At 48.3% G+C, this 18802-nt stretch overlaps 1 protein-coding gene across 3 annotated transcripts in view; it reads right to left on the reverse strand.

The window, feature by feature from the left end:
- Positions 1–18802, reverse strand: part of KAZN (kazrin, periplakin interacting protein) — a 288079-nt gene that overhangs the window by 8648 nt on the left and 260629 nt on the right. For all 3 annotated transcript variants that reach the window (XM_053281101.1, XM_053281102.1, XM_053281100.1), the window contains 3 exons: positions 5948–6084; positions 4303–4473; positions 781–970 (listed from right to left, as the gene is read on the reverse strand). In XM_053281101.1, coding sequence (XP_053137076.1) covers positions 781–970; positions 4303–4473; positions 5948–6084 — 498 coding nt within the window. The remainder of the gene's footprint in view (positions 1–780; positions 971–4302; positions 4474–5947; positions 6085–18802) is intronic.

Genomic DNA, 18802 nt, shown 5'->3' on the forward strand with positions numbered 1-18802 from the left:
TCAACCAAAGTTCCCAAAGATATAAATAAATAAATAAATAAAATGGCTCCCTGTCCCCAAAGTACTCACAATATCAAAAAGAAACATCAGCAACAGTCCCTGGAGGGATGCTGTGCAGGGGATGGATAGGGCCAGTTGCTCTCCCCCTGCTAAATATAAAGGAGCCACCACTTTAAAAAGTGTCTCTTTGCTCAGTTAGCAGGGGTCTGTGAATTCACGCCTGTGAATATACGACAAATATTTCTATACTGCTTTGCAACCAAAGTTCCCAAAGCGGTTTAAAGGTAAAGTGTGCCATCGAGTCGGTGTCAACTCCTGGCGCCCAAAGAGCCCTGTGGTTGTCTTTGGTAGAATACAGGAGGGGTTGACCATTGCCATCTCCCACACAGTCTGAGACGATGCCTTTCAGCATCTTCCTATATCACTGCTGCCCAATATAGGTACCAGTGGTATTAATTAATAAAATGGCTCCTTGTCCCCAAAGGGCTCACAATCTAAAAAAAGAAACCTAAGAGAGACCCCAGCAACAGCCACTGGAGGGATGCTGTGCTGGGGATGGATCGGGCCAGTTGCTCTCCCCCTGCTAAATACAAGAGAATCACCACTTTTAAAAGGTGCCTCTTGGCTCAGTTAGTAGTGTGTGTGTGTGTCTTCATATTAATACGTATCAATAGCGATCACTAATATGCTTCTTGGTTCTCAACTGGCTCTCCCAGGAACATGCTATTTTGGGGAAGGGGCTGGGTGCCCTGAGGAGGGTGGGCGGGTCTAGCAACTCACCTTGCCGGTCGACTGTGTGTTGGGGGTGTGCGTGGTAGAGGGTCTGCTGGCTCTGTCGGATGGCGGCCGTGAGCGGGAGGTCGGCTTGCATCACCCACTCCTGGTTTCCGTTGAGCACCGTCTCGCCAGGCATGGCTAAGGAATGCCGCTTGGGGACGTCCTTCGTCAGGGTCGCTAAGGACTGCTTCGCCTGAGGGAGCAAAAGGGTGGACACAAGGAGCAGATCACACGCGCCCCTCCGGCTCCTGGACATCTATCTAGGTTGGCCACGACTGGCTGCCCCCTCCCCTACTTTCATCTTTATTTATGCTCCAATTAGTACCCTATAGAGCAGGGATTCTCAACGCTGGGTCCTCAGATGTTTTTGGACTCCAGCTCCCATAATCCCCAGTCCCAGTGGCCTTTGGTCAGAGATTATGGGAGTTGAAGTCCAAAAACAGCTGAGGACCCAACGTTGAGAATCCCTGCTATTGAGGAGTCCTGAGGGCAGGGCTTGGAGCAGGGTTCACCAGACAAGGAAGCAGATTCCAGCTAGACGTCAGGAGGAATTTCTGAACCATAACGCTCTTTGGAACACTGTGCCTCTCCGTCGCTGGAGGTTTCTAAGCAGAGGTCCATGAGGGATGTTCTACCAGATGCCTGCACTGAGTACTCATTGATGGGCATGGTCCCTTCCAACTCGGTGATTCTATGAGAGGTACCGGTCTTCCCTTCAAGTTATCCATCTAACCCTCTCTTCAGGTTGGCAAGGTTGCTTTAACTTTGCAACACCTTCCTTCCTGCTGCTCCTCTGCTGCAGGTTTGAAAATTTGTACAAACATTTGAACAAAAGATGATGTTCATCTTTACCCTCAGCCAGCTGCGTACCGCACAAATCTGACCCCCTCTAAATTAGAGGAGAGCTTTCTTGCTGGCGAGGTTTAATGCCCTTCCTTTTGCCATTTTGGAGGGCAGATTTAAGAGCAAACCACTCAGAAACCAGCTATGTCCATGTGGTTCGGGCACTATCGAGTCCATCTCACATGTTCTTTTATACTGTGGGACATCCGCATTGCCTGGATTGAACCCCTTCCTTCTGTCAGACCAGTATACAGCAATTACAGCTGGGTGAGCAAGATCCTGTGCCGTAGCATGTAAACTGAGACGGGAGCAGTTGGTGAACTGTAATTGAGACTTCTGTGTGTATATGTTCTTATGCTCTAGTACCCAGTCCTGTTGTTTTGATTTGATTTTACTTTAATTATATTTTTTATTTTGCTTGCTGGTCATTGACTGTAATAAAATCCATCCACCCATTCATTCCCTCAATTCATTCATGTTCATCACAGTGCTATTCAGACACGATAGTATACCTGAGTTTAGATTTCTGTACCCACATACAAGTTTTTGTGTGAATGACCAGGGGCGTAACTATACTAGGGCAAGGGGAGACAGTTGTCTGGGGGCCCACTGCCTTGGGGGGTCCCCCAGAGGCAAGTCACATGACTGACTCCCCAGCCACGCACCCGCCCGGGCTTCCTTCAGTTGTATCCATCCTCCGAAATTGACGTGAGTGTTAAGACCTGGAGCTACCAGAACAGCATGTCTTTCTCTAGTACCATTAAATGACTTGCATCGTCCACAATTGACAAAACCTTAAAAAAAATAATTTAGGATGATGTTCTGTTGTGGCACATAGGAGATACACACACACACACACACACACACTGCTTTTTGTTACCACTATTCAGCCTCTTTTAAGATTTCTTTACTTCATGAACTGAGCTTCAGTGATGGGGGGCATTTTGAAATCTTGTCTCTGGGCCCACTCCAACCTTGCTACGCCCCCCTGTGTATGATGGTACCCGTGTTCATTTGAAAAGTACAGGCCCCCTGAAATGCAGGTATAGAAAGAAAGTGTACTGCTGTGGCTGTGTTCAGCACAACACATACATAATACATCAAATAATTGTACCTGCGTACAGGTAAGACTGTCGAACGTAGTGTGTGTTTGTACATAGTTATTATGGACATATCCACTTTTACCGCAGGAAAATGAAATTTCAGGAAAGTGTGCGTGTGTGTGGACTCAGGACATCCTTTTGATGCAGTGAGAAGAATTTCATTTCTGTTTTCTCAGACATGGCACACCTCATCCTTTATTCATTGGTTCAAAACATCTCCTCCCAGCTCCATCTCGCCGTCTGTTGAGCTAGCTAATAATTCAAGAACGATAACTTGCAACACTCGCACAACAAAGAACAGGAGAGCGTCTAATCCAAACCAAACGCAGGGCAGGCCATCTCATGCAAGTTTGTCTCCAGATTATAGAGTTCCGGATTCCCCGTTCTTGCTTCCCAGGCTCCCAACACTTTGCAAATTCTCCCTCCTTGCATTTTTTAAATTTAGAATTTTGTACCAAGCAGAGTTTGCCAGGGCCTCCATTCCTTCCTCCAGTGCATATTCGTTTCCCCCCACCCTTCCATTACCCAAAGACCCTTGCCCTGCCCTCCGCTCAGTTTCCCCTCTGCCTTCAGGGATTCTTCCAGGCCCTCTTCACACCCTTTCAGGCTTGCTTTTGCAGCCACAAGGAGAAGGAAGTTGCTTTAAAAAAACCCCAAAACCCAAACCAGAGTGTTGTATTCTAAGTTGCACAGCAAGGGATGATGAAGTCCACAGCGCCCTTGGAGTGTGTTAGCAGACATATCACTCCATTTCTAAGGGAAAGGGAGAAGAGCTGAGCAATCTCGCCTCTCTACTTGATTCATGGGGAATAACTGCAGACGATGCCATTCAGGCAGCAAGGAGATGCTCCTAAGAACATAAGGTCAGCCCTGCTGGATCAGGCCCAAGAATGCCTATCTAGTCCAGCATCCTGCTTCACAAAGTGGCCCACCAAATGCCTCTAGGAAGCCCACAGGCAAGAGGTGAGGGCATGCCCTCTCTCCTGCTGTTACTCCCCTGCAACTGGTACTCAGAGGCATCCTGCCTTGGAGCCTGGAGGTGGCCTATAGCCCTCAGAGTAGCAGCCACTGATTGACCCATCCTCCATGAATTTATCCAAACCCCTCTTCAAGCCATCCAGGCTGTTGGCTGTCACCACATCTTGTGGCAGAGGATTCCATAGGTCCATGCGTTGGGTGAAAAAGTCCTTTTGTCAGCCCTAAATTTCTTGGCAACCAGTTGCATGGGACGACCCCTGGGTCAGTGACCCAGAAGGCCAGCTGAGGGAGAAGCACAGAATCACACAACTGTGGAGTTGGAAGGCAGCTTGGTGGTCCTAGACCAGGTCTGCTCAACTTCGGCCCTCCTGCAGATGTTGGCCTACAATTCCCATAATCCCTGGCTATTGGCCACTGGCTGGGGATTATGGGAGTTGTAGTCCAAAACCAGCTGGGGGGCCTAAGTTGAGCAGGCCTGTCCTAGACCAAACCCCCTTGCTCAGGGCAGGAAGCCTCTACAGCAGGGAGTCCTGAAGGAGGCCAATGCAACCCCAGAAAGCCACAGACCCCTGGATGGTGGGGCGTGGGGGGGCGCGCTCACCATGGCTAGCTCAGCTTCTAGTTCCTTCATGCGGTTGTCTTTCAGGTCCAGCTGCGACCGAAGGGCACTGGCGTGGTCTGTGGCCTCTTTGGCTTGCCGGCGTAACTCCCACTTCTCCCGCTCCAGCAGATCTTTCTCTTTCGCAAGCGCCTTGACTGCGTCTTCACTTTCCTGCAAAGGGACCAGAGACAGCAGGGTCCTGACTCGGCTCAGGCCTCTAAGAACCTTCCGGGGTCTCTTTGAACCTTACCCTTTCCAAAGCGCTACTCTGACTGGCTAGAGATGTGCAAAGATCAGATGAACGCCCATTCTTGCCCAGAGAAGAAGCTAGGACTAGGGATGCACACAGAACCGGGTTTTCCGATTCGGTTCAAATCCGAACCGGAGCTGACCACGTGTGGTCATGCAAATGGCCCGTGCACATGCACAGAAGGCAAAGACATGGCTGTTGCATGCACACAGAGGACCAAAACAGTTCCGAAATGGGCTGAATCAGATCCGGAAGGCTCAGGGGGAGGCCAGAAGGGGTAGGCGTAATACCCTCCCACAGCCCTCCCACTACAGACCCCCTCCCTGCGGGGGCAAGTACTTCAATCTTGCTGACTAATATATCACTTAAGAGATAGATTAAAATGGCTAAAAATTAAATTAAATTAAATCACAATTAAAATTGTGAGCCCCCACCCCCTTGAACTAGCCCTGAACCAGCCCGAGCAGTTTGGCTCAACCTCAGACCGAACCGGATCCACTGTGGTCCGACGTCCAGCCTTCGCACCGGTTCGAGTGTGAGCTGGCTCGATTCTGAGGAAGGTTATCAGTAATATGAGTAAGGTTCATGAGTAAGGTTATGAGTAAAGTTATGAGTAATAGCAACAGTAATAGTAATACTATGCAGGCTCAACGAAAACTTCTCAAAGCAGTTTACAAAGCAAAAAGAATGAGGAAATGGCTCCTTTCCCTGAAAGGACTCACACCCACAAATTGACGCTTCGCGAACAGCCTAGACTCAGCTGTTATCTGTGGTCACCAGGAATCCCCTCTCTCCTCTCAGACCCTTTTCTGGCCTACCGGCAGACGGCTTAGGAGAGAAGTGGGTCTTCTAGCGTTTGCACTGGGAGATGGAGACAGTAAGGAACAGCGGGAGCCCTTTCTTCCTGCTCAGAAAGGATTCCTGCTGTTTCTTACTTTCTCAAAAATCGCAGTGGAAACGAGACCTCCGGTGAGGAGATCTGTGGGGTACTGAGTGTCCTGCTCGCTAGTGAGCGGCACAAGTCACTGGTGAGCTGGCAAGTGGAACTGAAGATGCTCGGCCTCAGAGTCTAAAAAGAAACAAAATCTAGACACCAGCAACAGTCACTGGGAGGGCTGCTGGGCTGGGCCGGTTGCTTCCCTGCTGCTAAATCTAGGAAGCTGTAGTCACACCCTTGGTCCATCTAGCCGATATCAAGGTCCTGCTGTAGTCCTCCCTGGTATTCAGTGGTAGACTGCTTCTAAACCTGGAGGCTCTACTTACCTATCACGGAGAAGAGCCTTTCAGAGGCCTCACCTCCTCTGCTCCTCCATGAGTATCACCCCCCCCACCCGCCTCTATGCCGACACTCAATTATGCACAGTTAATGCCACGGCCTATGGCACAAGGCCCTACTTTTCGATGTTGCTCGTAGTTCCGGATGAAATCCCGTAGCTGCTCCTCGCGGCTTTCCAGGGTGGCGTAGAGCTGCTGCATCTGGCTCACCAGGTCAGTCTTCTCCCCCTTCAAACGCTTCCGGTCAGCTTTCATGGCTGCAAGACAAAAGGGAGGGTTGAGAAGCGTTAGGCTAGAGAGACGCAAGGAAGCTGGATTTTATAGCGATGCTAGGAAAATATTGTGTTGTCTTTTGGAAAATATTTTAATTGCATTTTGGAAAATCAATCTCTCTCTCTCTCTCTCTCTCTCTCTGTCCCTCTCTCCCCCTCCCTCTCCATCCCTCCCCTACTTTTTTCTCTCCCCTCCCCCCTCCCTCCCTCCTTCTCTCCCTCCCTCCCCCCTCCCCCCTCTCCTCCCCCTCCCTCTCCCTCTTTCTCCCTCCCTCCCCCCCCCTCTCTCTCTCACACACACACACACACACACACACACACACACACACCCGGGCTGGATAGCAATCTGCCAGTGAATCTGGAGATTCCACATGACTATCATGCCTAGTAATCACTGATAGACGCCATGGATTTTTGTCTTGAATTAAAAATAAATAAATCTGAGAGCCAACCCAGAGATTTAGGAGCCCTTGATAAAATCACTAGACTTAGTGGCGGAGGATAAATGAGCTTCTCTTCATGCCCTTTACAAGTAACTTTTCTAAGGAAGAATTCTGCTCTTCCTTAGAGCAGAAACAGGGCTGCCTGGGACAAATCAAGATTTTATTAAATAACTCTGCCTGAATATCCTACTCCGGGTGCCATGATTAAATTTCTAGGCACCATGGCTCCCTGGCACCTGGGATCTGTCAAGCTCTGATGTAATGTAAATCCCCCCCCCATAAAGCCACATTTTGTGGCAATGAGTTCCACTTCTGATGATAGCAAATTCCATGCATTAATTACGCATTGGAAAAGGAAGTACTTCATTTCATCTGTCTCAGATCTACTGCCAGCCAAACTGAGCAACTCCAACTTGACTGGCAGATTATGGAAGAAATAAACTCCAGCACACCCCAACTAGCAATGGGGTCTCTTCCAGTGGGGAGGCCCTTAAACCTTTATTTCTTGACATAGGGGAAATATATCCAATCATGCTTAACTAGGGGGAAACTTTTATCACGATCCCGACTGAACAAAAGAAATCCAAAGTGCATAGGACAAGCAAGAACAAAATTTAGCCCAACGAAGATCTTCCTCTGCAAGAACAAACTTCGGATTCAAACCGAATCGGACTAGCTGGTTCCATGCACACCCCTAATAGAGGGAGACCATTTCATGTTTCCCCGCCTTTCAAATCAGCCAGACCATGGAAGCTGCTGTTGCTTGTTTTTGGAGTCTCATTGGCACAATCTCCTTCCTTTCCCTGCCAGGTGTCCCATCAGTATGCAGTCCATGCCCAAGAGAATCAACATCCCCCCCCAACACACACACACACACACCGTCTTCAGCTAAGTTGCTTTTCCTATGCAGTGCAAATCACTAGCCAGCCTTGTGTTCTTCTAGGACCATCTTAAAGCTCACAGCCACTTTACATTCAAAGCATAGAGCCGATCCCCGACGCTATATTATTTATGAGCTATACAGACAGAGCAGTAAATTTCAGCGCTGTTTTAAAAACCGTTTGCCCCGAGCGATTAGGAACAGGATGAGTCTGTGATTGCCTCTGCATGGCTGCTACAACAGGGCGGAGAGGTCTGCTGCAGTCTGCATGAAATTGGGGGAATGTCAACATTCACCAGGGACATTCACCAGCAAATGTCCAAAACCTCAGGGATCTCATGAAACTGATGGGAAGAGAGCTGGTCTTGTGGTAGCAAGCATGACTTGTCCCCTTCGCTAAGCAGGGTCTGCCCTGGTTGCATTTGAATGGGAGACTAGAAGTGTGAGCACTGGAAGATATTCCCCCTCAGGGGATGGAGCCACTCTGGGAAGAGCATCTAGGCTCCAAGTTCCCTCCCTGGCAGCATCTCCAAGATTGGGCTGAGAGACTCCTGCCTGCAACCTTGGAGAAGACGCTGCCAGTCTGTGTAGATATACTGAGCTAGATGGACCAATGGTCTAACTTGGTAGAAGGCAGCTAGGAAGGTTCCCATGAGATTTAGGACATAAGAGACTTAGACATAAGAGAGTACTTCTTCACACTGTAAATCTTTGGAACTCCCTGCCACAACATGTGATGTTGGCCGCTACCTCAGATTGCTTGACAAGGGGATTGGACAAATTTATGTAAGCTACATCTATCAATGTCACCTTAAGTGGCACAGAGGGAAAATTCTTGATTAACAAGCAGAAGCTTGCCGGTTTGAATCCTCGCTGATACTATATCGGGCAGCAGCAATATAGGAACATGCTGAAAGGCATCATCTCATACTGTGCGGGAGGAGGCAATTGTAAACCCCTCCTGTATTCTACCAAAGAAAACCACAGAGCTCTTTGGGCGCAAGGAGTCAAAATTGACTTGATGGCACACTTAACCTTACATCTATCAACAGCTGACTGGCCATGTTGGAAGCAGATGCATCTTTGGTCTGATCCAACATTCACCAGTGACATCCCCCAGCAAATGTCCATAACCTTAGGGACCTCATGAAACGGATCAGTAGGAGATTTAGGAAAGACATAAGAGAGGACTTTTTCACACGGCTGATCTTTGGAACTCCCTGCCACAGGATGTTATGATGACCGCTACCTCAGATGGCTTGACAAGGGGATCGGACAAATTTATGTAAGCTACATCCGTCAACAGCTGACTGGCCCGGTTGGAAGCAGATGCATCTTTGGTCTGATCCAGTGGAGCTCTTCTCAGGAAAAGAGACTTCATGAGTCTTGCTTTACCCACTGACTCCAGCAAACAGCTGCTGGATACTCCATTCACCAGGAGACAGAGAATTGTGACTGATGCCCACTGGAAACAATGGCCGTCAATGGCACAACCGTGTTTGTGCAATTTCTTGTGTTTGCACAAGAGTGCTCTTGTGCAATCGTGCACACATGCCATTGCAAAGTAGATGGGACGTCATGTCAGGCAGCCACTGACCCCATCATCTAACATGATAAAGCTTTTGCATGACTTGAATTTTTGAACTGCAAAAATGTTCTCACAGAACTGTGCTTTCCCCTCCTTTTGCTCTGGAACGGCACGTTTTGTGCAGTTCAAAAATTGCACACTTTAAAAAAAAATAGCCGTGGACACGCGTACCTATAAAGAGAGGTTTACAGGGCTGTAATTGCGCTTTGATGTCGCTTTGTATTTTCTCTGTATGCAGCCTCAGAGATACACCGGGGATCGCTGGCAGCAAAATGAGATTGTCGTCATGAATCCATGTGTCTGATAAGTGGGGACACAGACCAGCGAATGCCCACACGCACAGAAGCCATTCGGAATTGCCAACATCCCAACCACTCTGGACACTTCTGGCATAGAGCTTGACACCCAAGAGCCGCCAGACTTTTTATTGATTTAAATCCTGCCTGCTTACATCCTGTCCTTCCTGAAAGGAGCGCAGCGAACAACCTATAGGGATTACAGATGAGAGAGGATTTCCCTGTCCCTTTATCGTTGCATGGAAAGGACAGGAAAGATTGTGCCGTCGAGTCGGTGTCGACTCCTGGCGGACACAGAGCCCTGTGGTTTTCTTTGGTGGAATACAGGAGGGGTTGGCCATTGCCTCCTCCCACACAGTGTGAGATGATGATGCCTTTCATCATCTTCCTAGATTGCTTCCCCCCGTTAGAGGTGTTTTCCCATAGTCTGGGAAACAGAGCAGCGGGGATTTGAACCAGCAACCTTTTGCTCCCTAGGCAAGTTACTTCCCTGCTGCGCCATTAGGTGGCTTTCATAGGTTCACGCTATTCTGCATTCCACTCCCTTTGAATTCCAGTTTAATGAGGATGATTTCTAAAACTAATATTTGGAGAGTGTATTTAGGTGCCATTTGGATCAGCAGACCTCACAGATGATCAAGGGACGCACCGGGAGGGAGCCAGGATCTCCACAGCAGATGTCCTGATGCTTTCATAGGAAGCTGCCATATACCGAGTCAGACCCTTGGTCCATCTAGCTCAGTATTGTCTACACAGACTGGTAGCGGCTTCTCCAAGGTTGCAGGCAGGAATCTCTCTCAGCCCTCTCTCTCTCTCTCTCTCTCTCTCTTAAAGATTTCGGGGAGGGAACTTGGAACCTTCTGATGCTCTTCCCAGGGCAGCCCCATCCCCTGAGGGGAATATCTTAGAATGCTCACACATGTAGTCTCCCAATCAAATGCAAACCAAGGTGGACCCTGCTTAGCAAAGGGGACAATTCATGCTTGCTACCACAAGACCAGTGGAGAGCCAGCGTGGTGTAGTGGTTAGAGTGCTGGACTAGGACCGGGGAGACCCGAGTTCAAATCCCCATTCAGCCATGAGACTTGCTGGGTGACTCTGGGCCAGTCACTTCTCTCTCAGCCTAACCTACCTCACAGGGTTGTTGTGAGGAGAAACCTAAGTATGTAGTACACCACTCTGGGCTCCTTGGAGGAAGAGCAGGATATCAAATGTGTATGTTCCATACATATAACGTACATGTCCTACCTGTCCCCTGCATTTGAGGGGACCTTTACCCATCTTCACTTTTAAAATGGACACATGTGTAGTCATTCACACAAAAACAGGCACGTATGTACAGACAATGTAACGTACGAGGATGGCCCTTGAGAAGGAGTGATGCCTGTTAAAGCTGTTTAAGTGTGATGCGGAGTGACATGATCATGTGCCACACAGAATCCAGTGGTTTGGGGATGCCGGTTTCCCTTTCAAAGCGTTTCGAGTCATCGGACAACAAATCTGCTAAAGCCTACAGAAGGCTGGGTGGGAGCTACAGAAGCTTCCTGCCGTGAGATTGCTTTCCCATTGGCCACTACTGCCTGCAATTACATAGGAAGCTGCCATATACTGAGTCAGACCATTGGTCTATCTAGCTCAGGATTGTCTTCACAGACTGGCAGCGGCTTCTCCTCCCCTTATTCCCAACACACATGCCCACTCTGTGTACGCAAGGCCTGCTCAACTTAGCCGCCCCCTCCAGCTGTTTTTGGACCACAACTCCCATAATTCCCAGCCACAGTGGCCAATAGCCAGGGATTATGGAGCTGTAGGCCAACATCTGCAGGAGGGCCCAAGTTGAGCAGACCAGGTGTACACACACATTTCTGTACACCTTCACAGCGATTCACATGCTATGTTCAATGCACACACAGTTGTACGTTTCCTATGTGTCCCCTGCGTTTGTGGAGGCCCTGTGCATAGATCTGCTTTTAAAATGGGACTCCTGTGCACAGAAACGTGCACATGTGCAAAGACATCTGTATGCACATGCAACACAGTGTCTGAACAGTGCGCTCGTGAACGTCAACTATCACACTCCCTCTTGAGAGACCCTCCTCTCTGTAAGCAGAAAAGTCAAATTCCCTCAGCAGAATAAACAATGCCGACGAAGTCATTGTATATATTTATTTCTCGGGTTTATTCTCATCACATCATCTTGGGTTTCTGACTGGTGATTCTTTCCCCCCTCTTTTTGAGAGTGAGCAGAAAGCTGGACCCGCCGGCAATGTCGGCTTGCAAAAACCGGCTGAGAAAATATCGCTCCGTATCCATGACAACGTGCAATCTGGCCCAACTTTCCCAGTTATCTTTCTTACATATTTTGATTGTGTGTGAGGGCACGGACGCAGCCGCGGACACACACAGGCGGTGCCAGAGCTGCCGCCAGAGTTTTGCGGCAGACACAGAAGCGTCTTTCTAAAGCAAGCCCCTCTGGTTGCAAAACTGGCTTTTCTCTTCTCCTTGGCTGTGTTTTGTTAACTGCGTGGAACTGTTTCTCCTCCACATTCGACACCATTAATTAGGTCCCTTGTCAATTTCCACAATACAAGATCTCTCTGTCTCTGTCTCTGTCTCTCTCACACACAAACCATTTCAGGCACGAGGCAAATTTTCCTTAACCCTGGAATCCTGCTGTTTAACACCCTGCACAGAAGGTCAAGCAAGTCCCTTTCAAAAGGACCTGTTATTGAAGAGACGCCAGTTAGTTCAAGCCAGTTTTGCCGTGGGGCGGCCCTTTAATGAGGCAAGGTGAGGCGGTCACCTCAGGTGGCAGATTACTGGGCGGATGGCAGGATGCCCCCTGACCCTGCCCTCCAAGCAGCTCTTCAGGACCAAGCTGATGCAGGCAAGTGCCTCTCCTCACACTCCTTGCAAAGTCTGCAAGAAGCACACAGAGAAAAGAGGAGGCTGCTGCAAAACTGCCCTCCTCCCCAAAAGTGGGGCACAGGCCCCAGCAGGGGTATGGGGCCAGGCACCATTTGGCACCTCACCTCAGGCATCACAGTACCTTCTGAACCAATGAGGAGAGAAAGTTTGGTTTGATTGCATAGAGGTGGAAAAGGTGCACGGCCGATACGATCAGAGCCGATATGATACGGCACCTTCCCTACAAGGATGCGATAAAGCAAGCGATGCTTTCTAGTTTGGGAAAGAGGTGACTACGGGAAAAATCATATGAGGGAGGTTTGGGAAATTTTGTGAAGCAAGAGGATAGGAAGTACTCCCTGCCTGCTGCGTTCATCATGTTAGAATTTGGGTTCAGTTCAATGATTGGATTCAGGAGAGGCAAAAAGAAGCCCTTCATGGGGCATGCATTTAATTTATGGAATTTGTTGCCAGAAGATGTGCTGATGGCCATTAGCTCAGACGGCTCTACAGGAAGATTAGAGAAACTGGAGGCAAGAGGAGGGGGACGGCCGTTGTAATCACGGCGATGGCCAAATGCGCAGAGGCAGGGTGGTGCCCCTGCTAACTGAGCAAAGAGGCACCTTTTAAAAGTGGTGATTTATTGAGCAGGGGGAGAGCAACTGGCCCAATCCGTCCCCAGCACAGCATCCAACTTTCCCAGAGGTTTCATGTAGATGTTAAAAAGCATTGGTGATTGAATGGAGCCCGGTGGGACTCCAAATTATAGCTCTCGCTTTGAAGAGCAACAATCCCTGTATGAATGCCTTCCCTTTGGAACTTCTGGCTGGTAGATATAGTAGAATTCCAATGGAGCAGAGACATTGCCCCTGTAACTCTGATGAGATGGAGTCCGTTGCACATGTCCTCCTGCGGTGTGTCTTTTATATAGAGCATAGGCGAAGCTTAATTGAGCCTCTTTTACATAATCTGCCAGGTCGACCGGACGAATTCCACATCAAATATTTGCTAAGAGATGCGGATTCAAAATTATTTCGCACTCGGCTCGCTAGTGGTTAGCTCCAGTGTACAGTTATTATGTTATTAATATGGCTATGTTTAGAATTTTCTATTGCTTTAGATGTTGTGATATTGGTCAGAGACCGTAAGAAAGACTGACTGACTGAAGAGTCACAGTCTCCAAGCAACACCATTTGGAGCAGAACCTCGCATCCCTGACCCCCTCAGACGTTCCAGAAGGATGCCGTGGTCGATGGTACTGAAAGCCACCAAGAGATCCAAGAGGACCAACAGGGTCACACACACCCCGTCGATTCCCAATTGGAGAAGAGAGCTGGTCTTGTAGTAGCAAGCATGACTTGTCCCCTTAGCTAAGCAGGGTCCACCCTGGTTGCATTTGAATGGGAGACCACATGTGAGTACTGTAAGATATTTCCCTCAGGGGATGGAGCCGCTCTGGGAAGAGCATCTAGGTTCCAAGTTCCTTCCCTGGCTTCTCCAGATAGGGTCGAGAGAGGGACTCCTGCCTGCAGCCTTGGAGAAGCTGCTGCCAGTCTGTGCAGACAATACTGAGCTAGATGGACCAATGGCCGGACTCCGTATATGGCAGCTTCCTATGCTCCTAGATTTGCTAGAGAAATCCCTAGCTGAGAAAGAGTGTAACTAAGCAAAGAGGCATCTTTCAAAGTGGTGATTCTCTTATATTTAGCTGGAGGAGAGCAACTGGCCCTATCCACCCCCAGCACAGTACCTCCAGTGACTGTTGCTGGCGTCTATTTTATGTTTCTTTTTAGCTTGTGAGCCCTTTGGGGACAGGGGGCCATCTTATTTATGTATTATTTATTTTTCTGTGTAAACTGCTTTGAGAACTTTGGTTGACGAACAGTATATAAATATTGTAGTAGTACTAACAGTATTATTATTTCTTGTTTACACAGTCAGACAGGTGTTATTGATTGGTTTGTTTTATCCAGACATTGAGTCCTTCCCAAGGACCTGGGATGGCTGAATTCAGTTATCAATATGGTTATTATTATAGATATCGTCGCAGAATATAGGCTGTTCCCAGTAAAGCTGCTTTTTGTAATTGGCTGGTGGTGATTTCTGTGGCCCCTCTGGTGTTGAGGTGCTCCTCAAGGTGTTTTGGAATTGCACCCAGGGCGCCAATGACCACTGGGATGATTTTGGTCTTTTTCTGCCACAGCCTTTCAATTTCAATTTGTTGTTGATGATGATGATGATTTTATAGTAGTGTTCAGACTGGCCCTTCTTTCCTTCTTGCCGCAGAAATTAGAATTTGCTAGTTGCTGAAAGTGGAAAAGCTGCACAGCTGGAAAGTTTATAGCCTGGGGATAAGTCTTGGGCTGACCAGAAGCAATTCCGGCTTCAGCAGTAGATGACGAGGGATTGATGATTTATAGGCGAGGCGGCTTACGTTGCCATCTTCGGCTTCCCTTACACAGACGAGTGCCCCGTGATGGAGCAGCAAAGCACTTGGGGAAGAGGAGGGAAGGGGGGAATATTTATTTTCCAGCCACCTGCACTGTCTAAAGTGCACGCAACTCCCAAGAGAAAGGGAGAACATAGCCGAGGTTGCTATGGAAACGACGGCTGTGGAATCCACATGTTCAACGAAATCTGTTCCATTTCATCTCAGCCTCTCGGGGGAAGCTACCCAAGAAGAATATCATAAACGGCAGGCAAGGACGGAAGCAGCCAATAGCGACTCGGCTCGTTCTCTCCAGAAGAGGGGGCGAAAAGCATCAATATTTAATCTTGCAAGTGGTCTTAGCATCATTGAAAGGTCTCAGACAGATGGGGGGGGGGGTTGTCTTTTGGTGGGTGGGGCCAATGCAGGCACACAGACTGACATCCAGACGAAATTACCCATGAGTGGTCCTATTCAAATTAACAAGACAAATTACTCATTAATTATCCCATTAATTTTAGTAGTACTGTTCATGAGAAACTTAGTCTGGATGTCACCAAGCAGCCCTATTCACACATCATGTGCAATGCATGTACAATCTGTGTGCAGGCAGATCTGTACGCACATACCTCTTTACATATCATGTCCAATGTAGATACAGTATACCGTATATACCAGCGTGGCGTAGTGGTTAGAGTGCTGGACTAGGACCGGGGAGAGCCGAGTTCAAATCCCCCTTCAGCCATGAGACTTGCTGGGTGACTCGGGGCCAGTCACTTCTCTCTCAGCCTAGCCTACTTCACAGGGTTGTTGTGAGAATAAACTCAAGTCTGTAGTACACCGCTCTGGGCTCCTTAGAGGACGAGCGGGATATAAAATGTAAATAATAATAATAAAAAAATAATAATACAGTAGCTCACTACCTAGCTGAATCCTGGAACATAGGGAGCTGCCCCAGACTGAGTCAGACCACTGTTCCATCTAGCTCAGTATTTAAGGCTGATAGATTGAAATTATAAGGAAGCAGATTCTAACTAGGACGGGTCTGGAAACTCTGTCTTATGAGGAAGGATCCTAAGGGTTAAAGCAGCTCAGTATGCCATTACTTTCAAGACGTCAAAGCCCCAGACTGTGTGAAAAGTTGGAGGGACCTTGGGGAACATCTAGTTGTTCCTCCAACCTAAGTTGGAGGGACCTTGAAGAACATCTAGCCCAGGCCTGCTCAACTTCGGCCCTCCTGCAGATGTTGGCCTACAACTCCCATAATCCCTGGCTATTGGCTACAGTGGCTGGGAATTATGGGAGTTGTAGTCCAAAAACAGCTGGGGGGCCTAAGTTGAGCAGGCCTGATCTAGCCCAACCCCCCTGCTCGGTGCAGAAAATCCAGAGCTGAAGCTTCCATAGGAAGCTTCCTTCTACTGAGTCAGAGCCTTGGTCCGTCTCACTCAGTATTGTCTACACTGGCTGGCAGCAGCTCTACAAGGATTCAGAGAGGAGTCTCTCTCAGCCCTACCTGGAGATGCTGCCAGGGAACGAACCTGGAACCTTCTGCATACAGAAAAGATGCTCTCCCACTGAGCCTAAGGCAGGCCTGCTCAACATTGCCCCCTCTAGCTGTTTTTGGACTACAACTCTCATAATCCCCAGCCACAGTGGTCAATAGCCAGGGATTATGGGAGTTGTAGGCCAACATCTGCAGGAGGGCCAAAGCTGAGCAGTCCTAAGGGCTCAAATACAGCCCTCTCCAAATGCAAACCAAGGCAAACCCTGCTTAGCAAAGGGGACCATTCATGCTCACTACCACTACCAAGACCAGCCCTCCCATCTTCAGCAAATGGATGTCCGTCCAAGCCCTACTTGATAACCTCCAGTGGGGGATAACCCACCTCCGGTCATTGGTTTCGTTGTCAAAATTGGTTTCACTGCTTTCACCCCTAATGTTCCACCCAAATCTGCCTTCCTGCCACTTCATGAGATCCAGTCCGACCCTCCGGCACAGCAGAGAACAACCCCTTGTCCACTGTTGTGTAACGGGCCCTCTTTGTGTTTAGTGGAGGTTTTTCCACACATGGCTCTATGCCTTGAAGAGCAAATGTGCAGATCCAGATCCGGCATTTTAATTCGAGGGATGAGATGGACCATTCGCAGAGCCATCAGCACCTCCATCAACACCTTCGGAGAAAGCAGAAGCCATGGAGTCTCCCCCACCCCACAAACACACAAACTGATGGAAATAGAGGATTTTTTTATACCCTGACATAACTCGGGCTAAGCCAGAATTTGCAGCCTCCCTTTGGAGAAAAACACAGCCCTGTCTGTCCTGGTCCCTGATAGCCTGCAGGGAGGTTGGGTTAAATCCAGTGAATATGTGGACTAGAACACTCCAATCAGGATTGGATTCGGGGGGAAAGCCCTATTTGAAAAGCTTCCAGCTCTGTTTAAATCCTCTGCTTCGCATTCACCTTATCAGGCTTGGTTTGGATTCTATTTCATACGTAGAAGATGGAAATCTCGAGTCTCCGCTTTGAGGTTGTGCATGCTAAAAGGGAACCTGGATACAGACCCCCGCGTATGCAGGGGGACCAAGAGAGCTGGTCTTCTGGTAGCAAGCATGAATTGCCCCTGTTGCTAAGCAGGGTCTGCCCTGGTTTGCAGTTGAATGGGAGACTAGAAGTGTGAGCACTGTGAGATATTCCCCTTAGCGGATGGAGCCGCTCTGGGAAGAGAAGAAGGTTCCAAGTTCTTTCCCTGGTGGAATCTCCAAGACAGGGCTGAGAGAGATTCCTGCCTGCAACCTTGGAGAAGCCGCTGCCAGTCTGTGCAAACAATACTGAGCTAGATGGACCAACGGTCTGACTCGGTAGGAGGAATGAATATAAATGTAAACTATATTGGGACTGATGAACTCATTTGGACACGATAATATAAATAAATAATACGAGGAAGAATACTAACAAAACATAAAATGCCCAGGACAACAATGAATCACACGGGAGAAGTGTGAAGTCCATAATGGATGTGAAATGTACAAACAGAACTGGAAGTAAAGACAACAGCACCCCAGTGATGACGCTGTTTCGAGATCCTTTCTCAAGTATTTTTAACTGTTCATATGTTCTCCTATAAACGGCCACTGGAATTTCAAAGCTTCCGTGTTGTACAATCTTCACAGGGGGTCATTGGTCTCCTCCTAGGATGGGACACATTCAGAGCCTTCAAGCAACGTCACTCCTCAAAGGTTACTGAGTACCTGAACATACGAACTGTTAAAAATACTTGAGAAAGGATCTCGAAACAGCGCCATCACATCACCATCTATATTTATATTCATTCCTTGTTCCTTGTTTTGTGATGTTTATTGGATCTTCTAGATTGTGTTTTGCATTCCTTATTCCAGATCCTTTACGCTATTTGTGATGCAAGCCAGCATAGCGTAGTGGTTAGAGTGTTGGACTGGGACTGGGAAGACCCGGGTTCGAATCCCCATTCAACCATAAAACTCGCTGGGTGACTCTGGGCTGGTCATGTTTCTCTCAGCCTAACCTACCCCACAGGGTTGTTGTGAGAATAAAAATAAGCATGCACTCCTCTGAGCGCCTCGGAGAAAGAGCAGGATATAAATGTTAAAAAATTAAATAAATTAAAAATAAAACAATTGTGTTGATTCCGTATAAGGCAGCTTCCTATGTCCTATGAGAAAGCCCTCCAGATTGTTGAAGATGGCACTCCTTCATCATCTCCTCTCCAGGCCGCGTATACCCAGTTCCTTCAGCCTTTCCTCATTTGACTTTGGCTTTCCAGACCCCTCCCCATCTTGGCTGCCCTCCTCTGAACTCATTCCAGTTTATCAATGTACTTCTTAAAATCCAGGGCCTGGATAAGCATCTCCTTCTCCCTCATCTCCGTCATTTGTCAACAGAGACCCTGTGATACTCCACTCAATACCTCCCTCCAGGTTGACGTGGAGCTATTAATTTGTGCACTGCCCAGAGTCTATATGTGGCGGTCTATAAATGTAATAAATAAATAATGATGTGGCGGTCTATAAATGTGGATGTGGCGGTCTATAAATGTAATAAATAAATAAATGAGTACCCATTCCGAAATGCTTTTTGACCAGCTCTGAATCCACCTCTAATCTGGTCTGCGTTTTACTAGTCG

Source organism: Hemicordylus capensis, chromosome 16, assembly GCF_027244095.1.
Source record: "Hemicordylus capensis ecotype Gifberg chromosome 16, rHemCap1.1.pri, whole genome shotgun sequence".
Taxonomy (NCBI): domain Eukaryota; kingdom Metazoa; phylum Chordata; class Lepidosauria; order Squamata; family Cordylidae; genus Hemicordylus; species Hemicordylus capensis.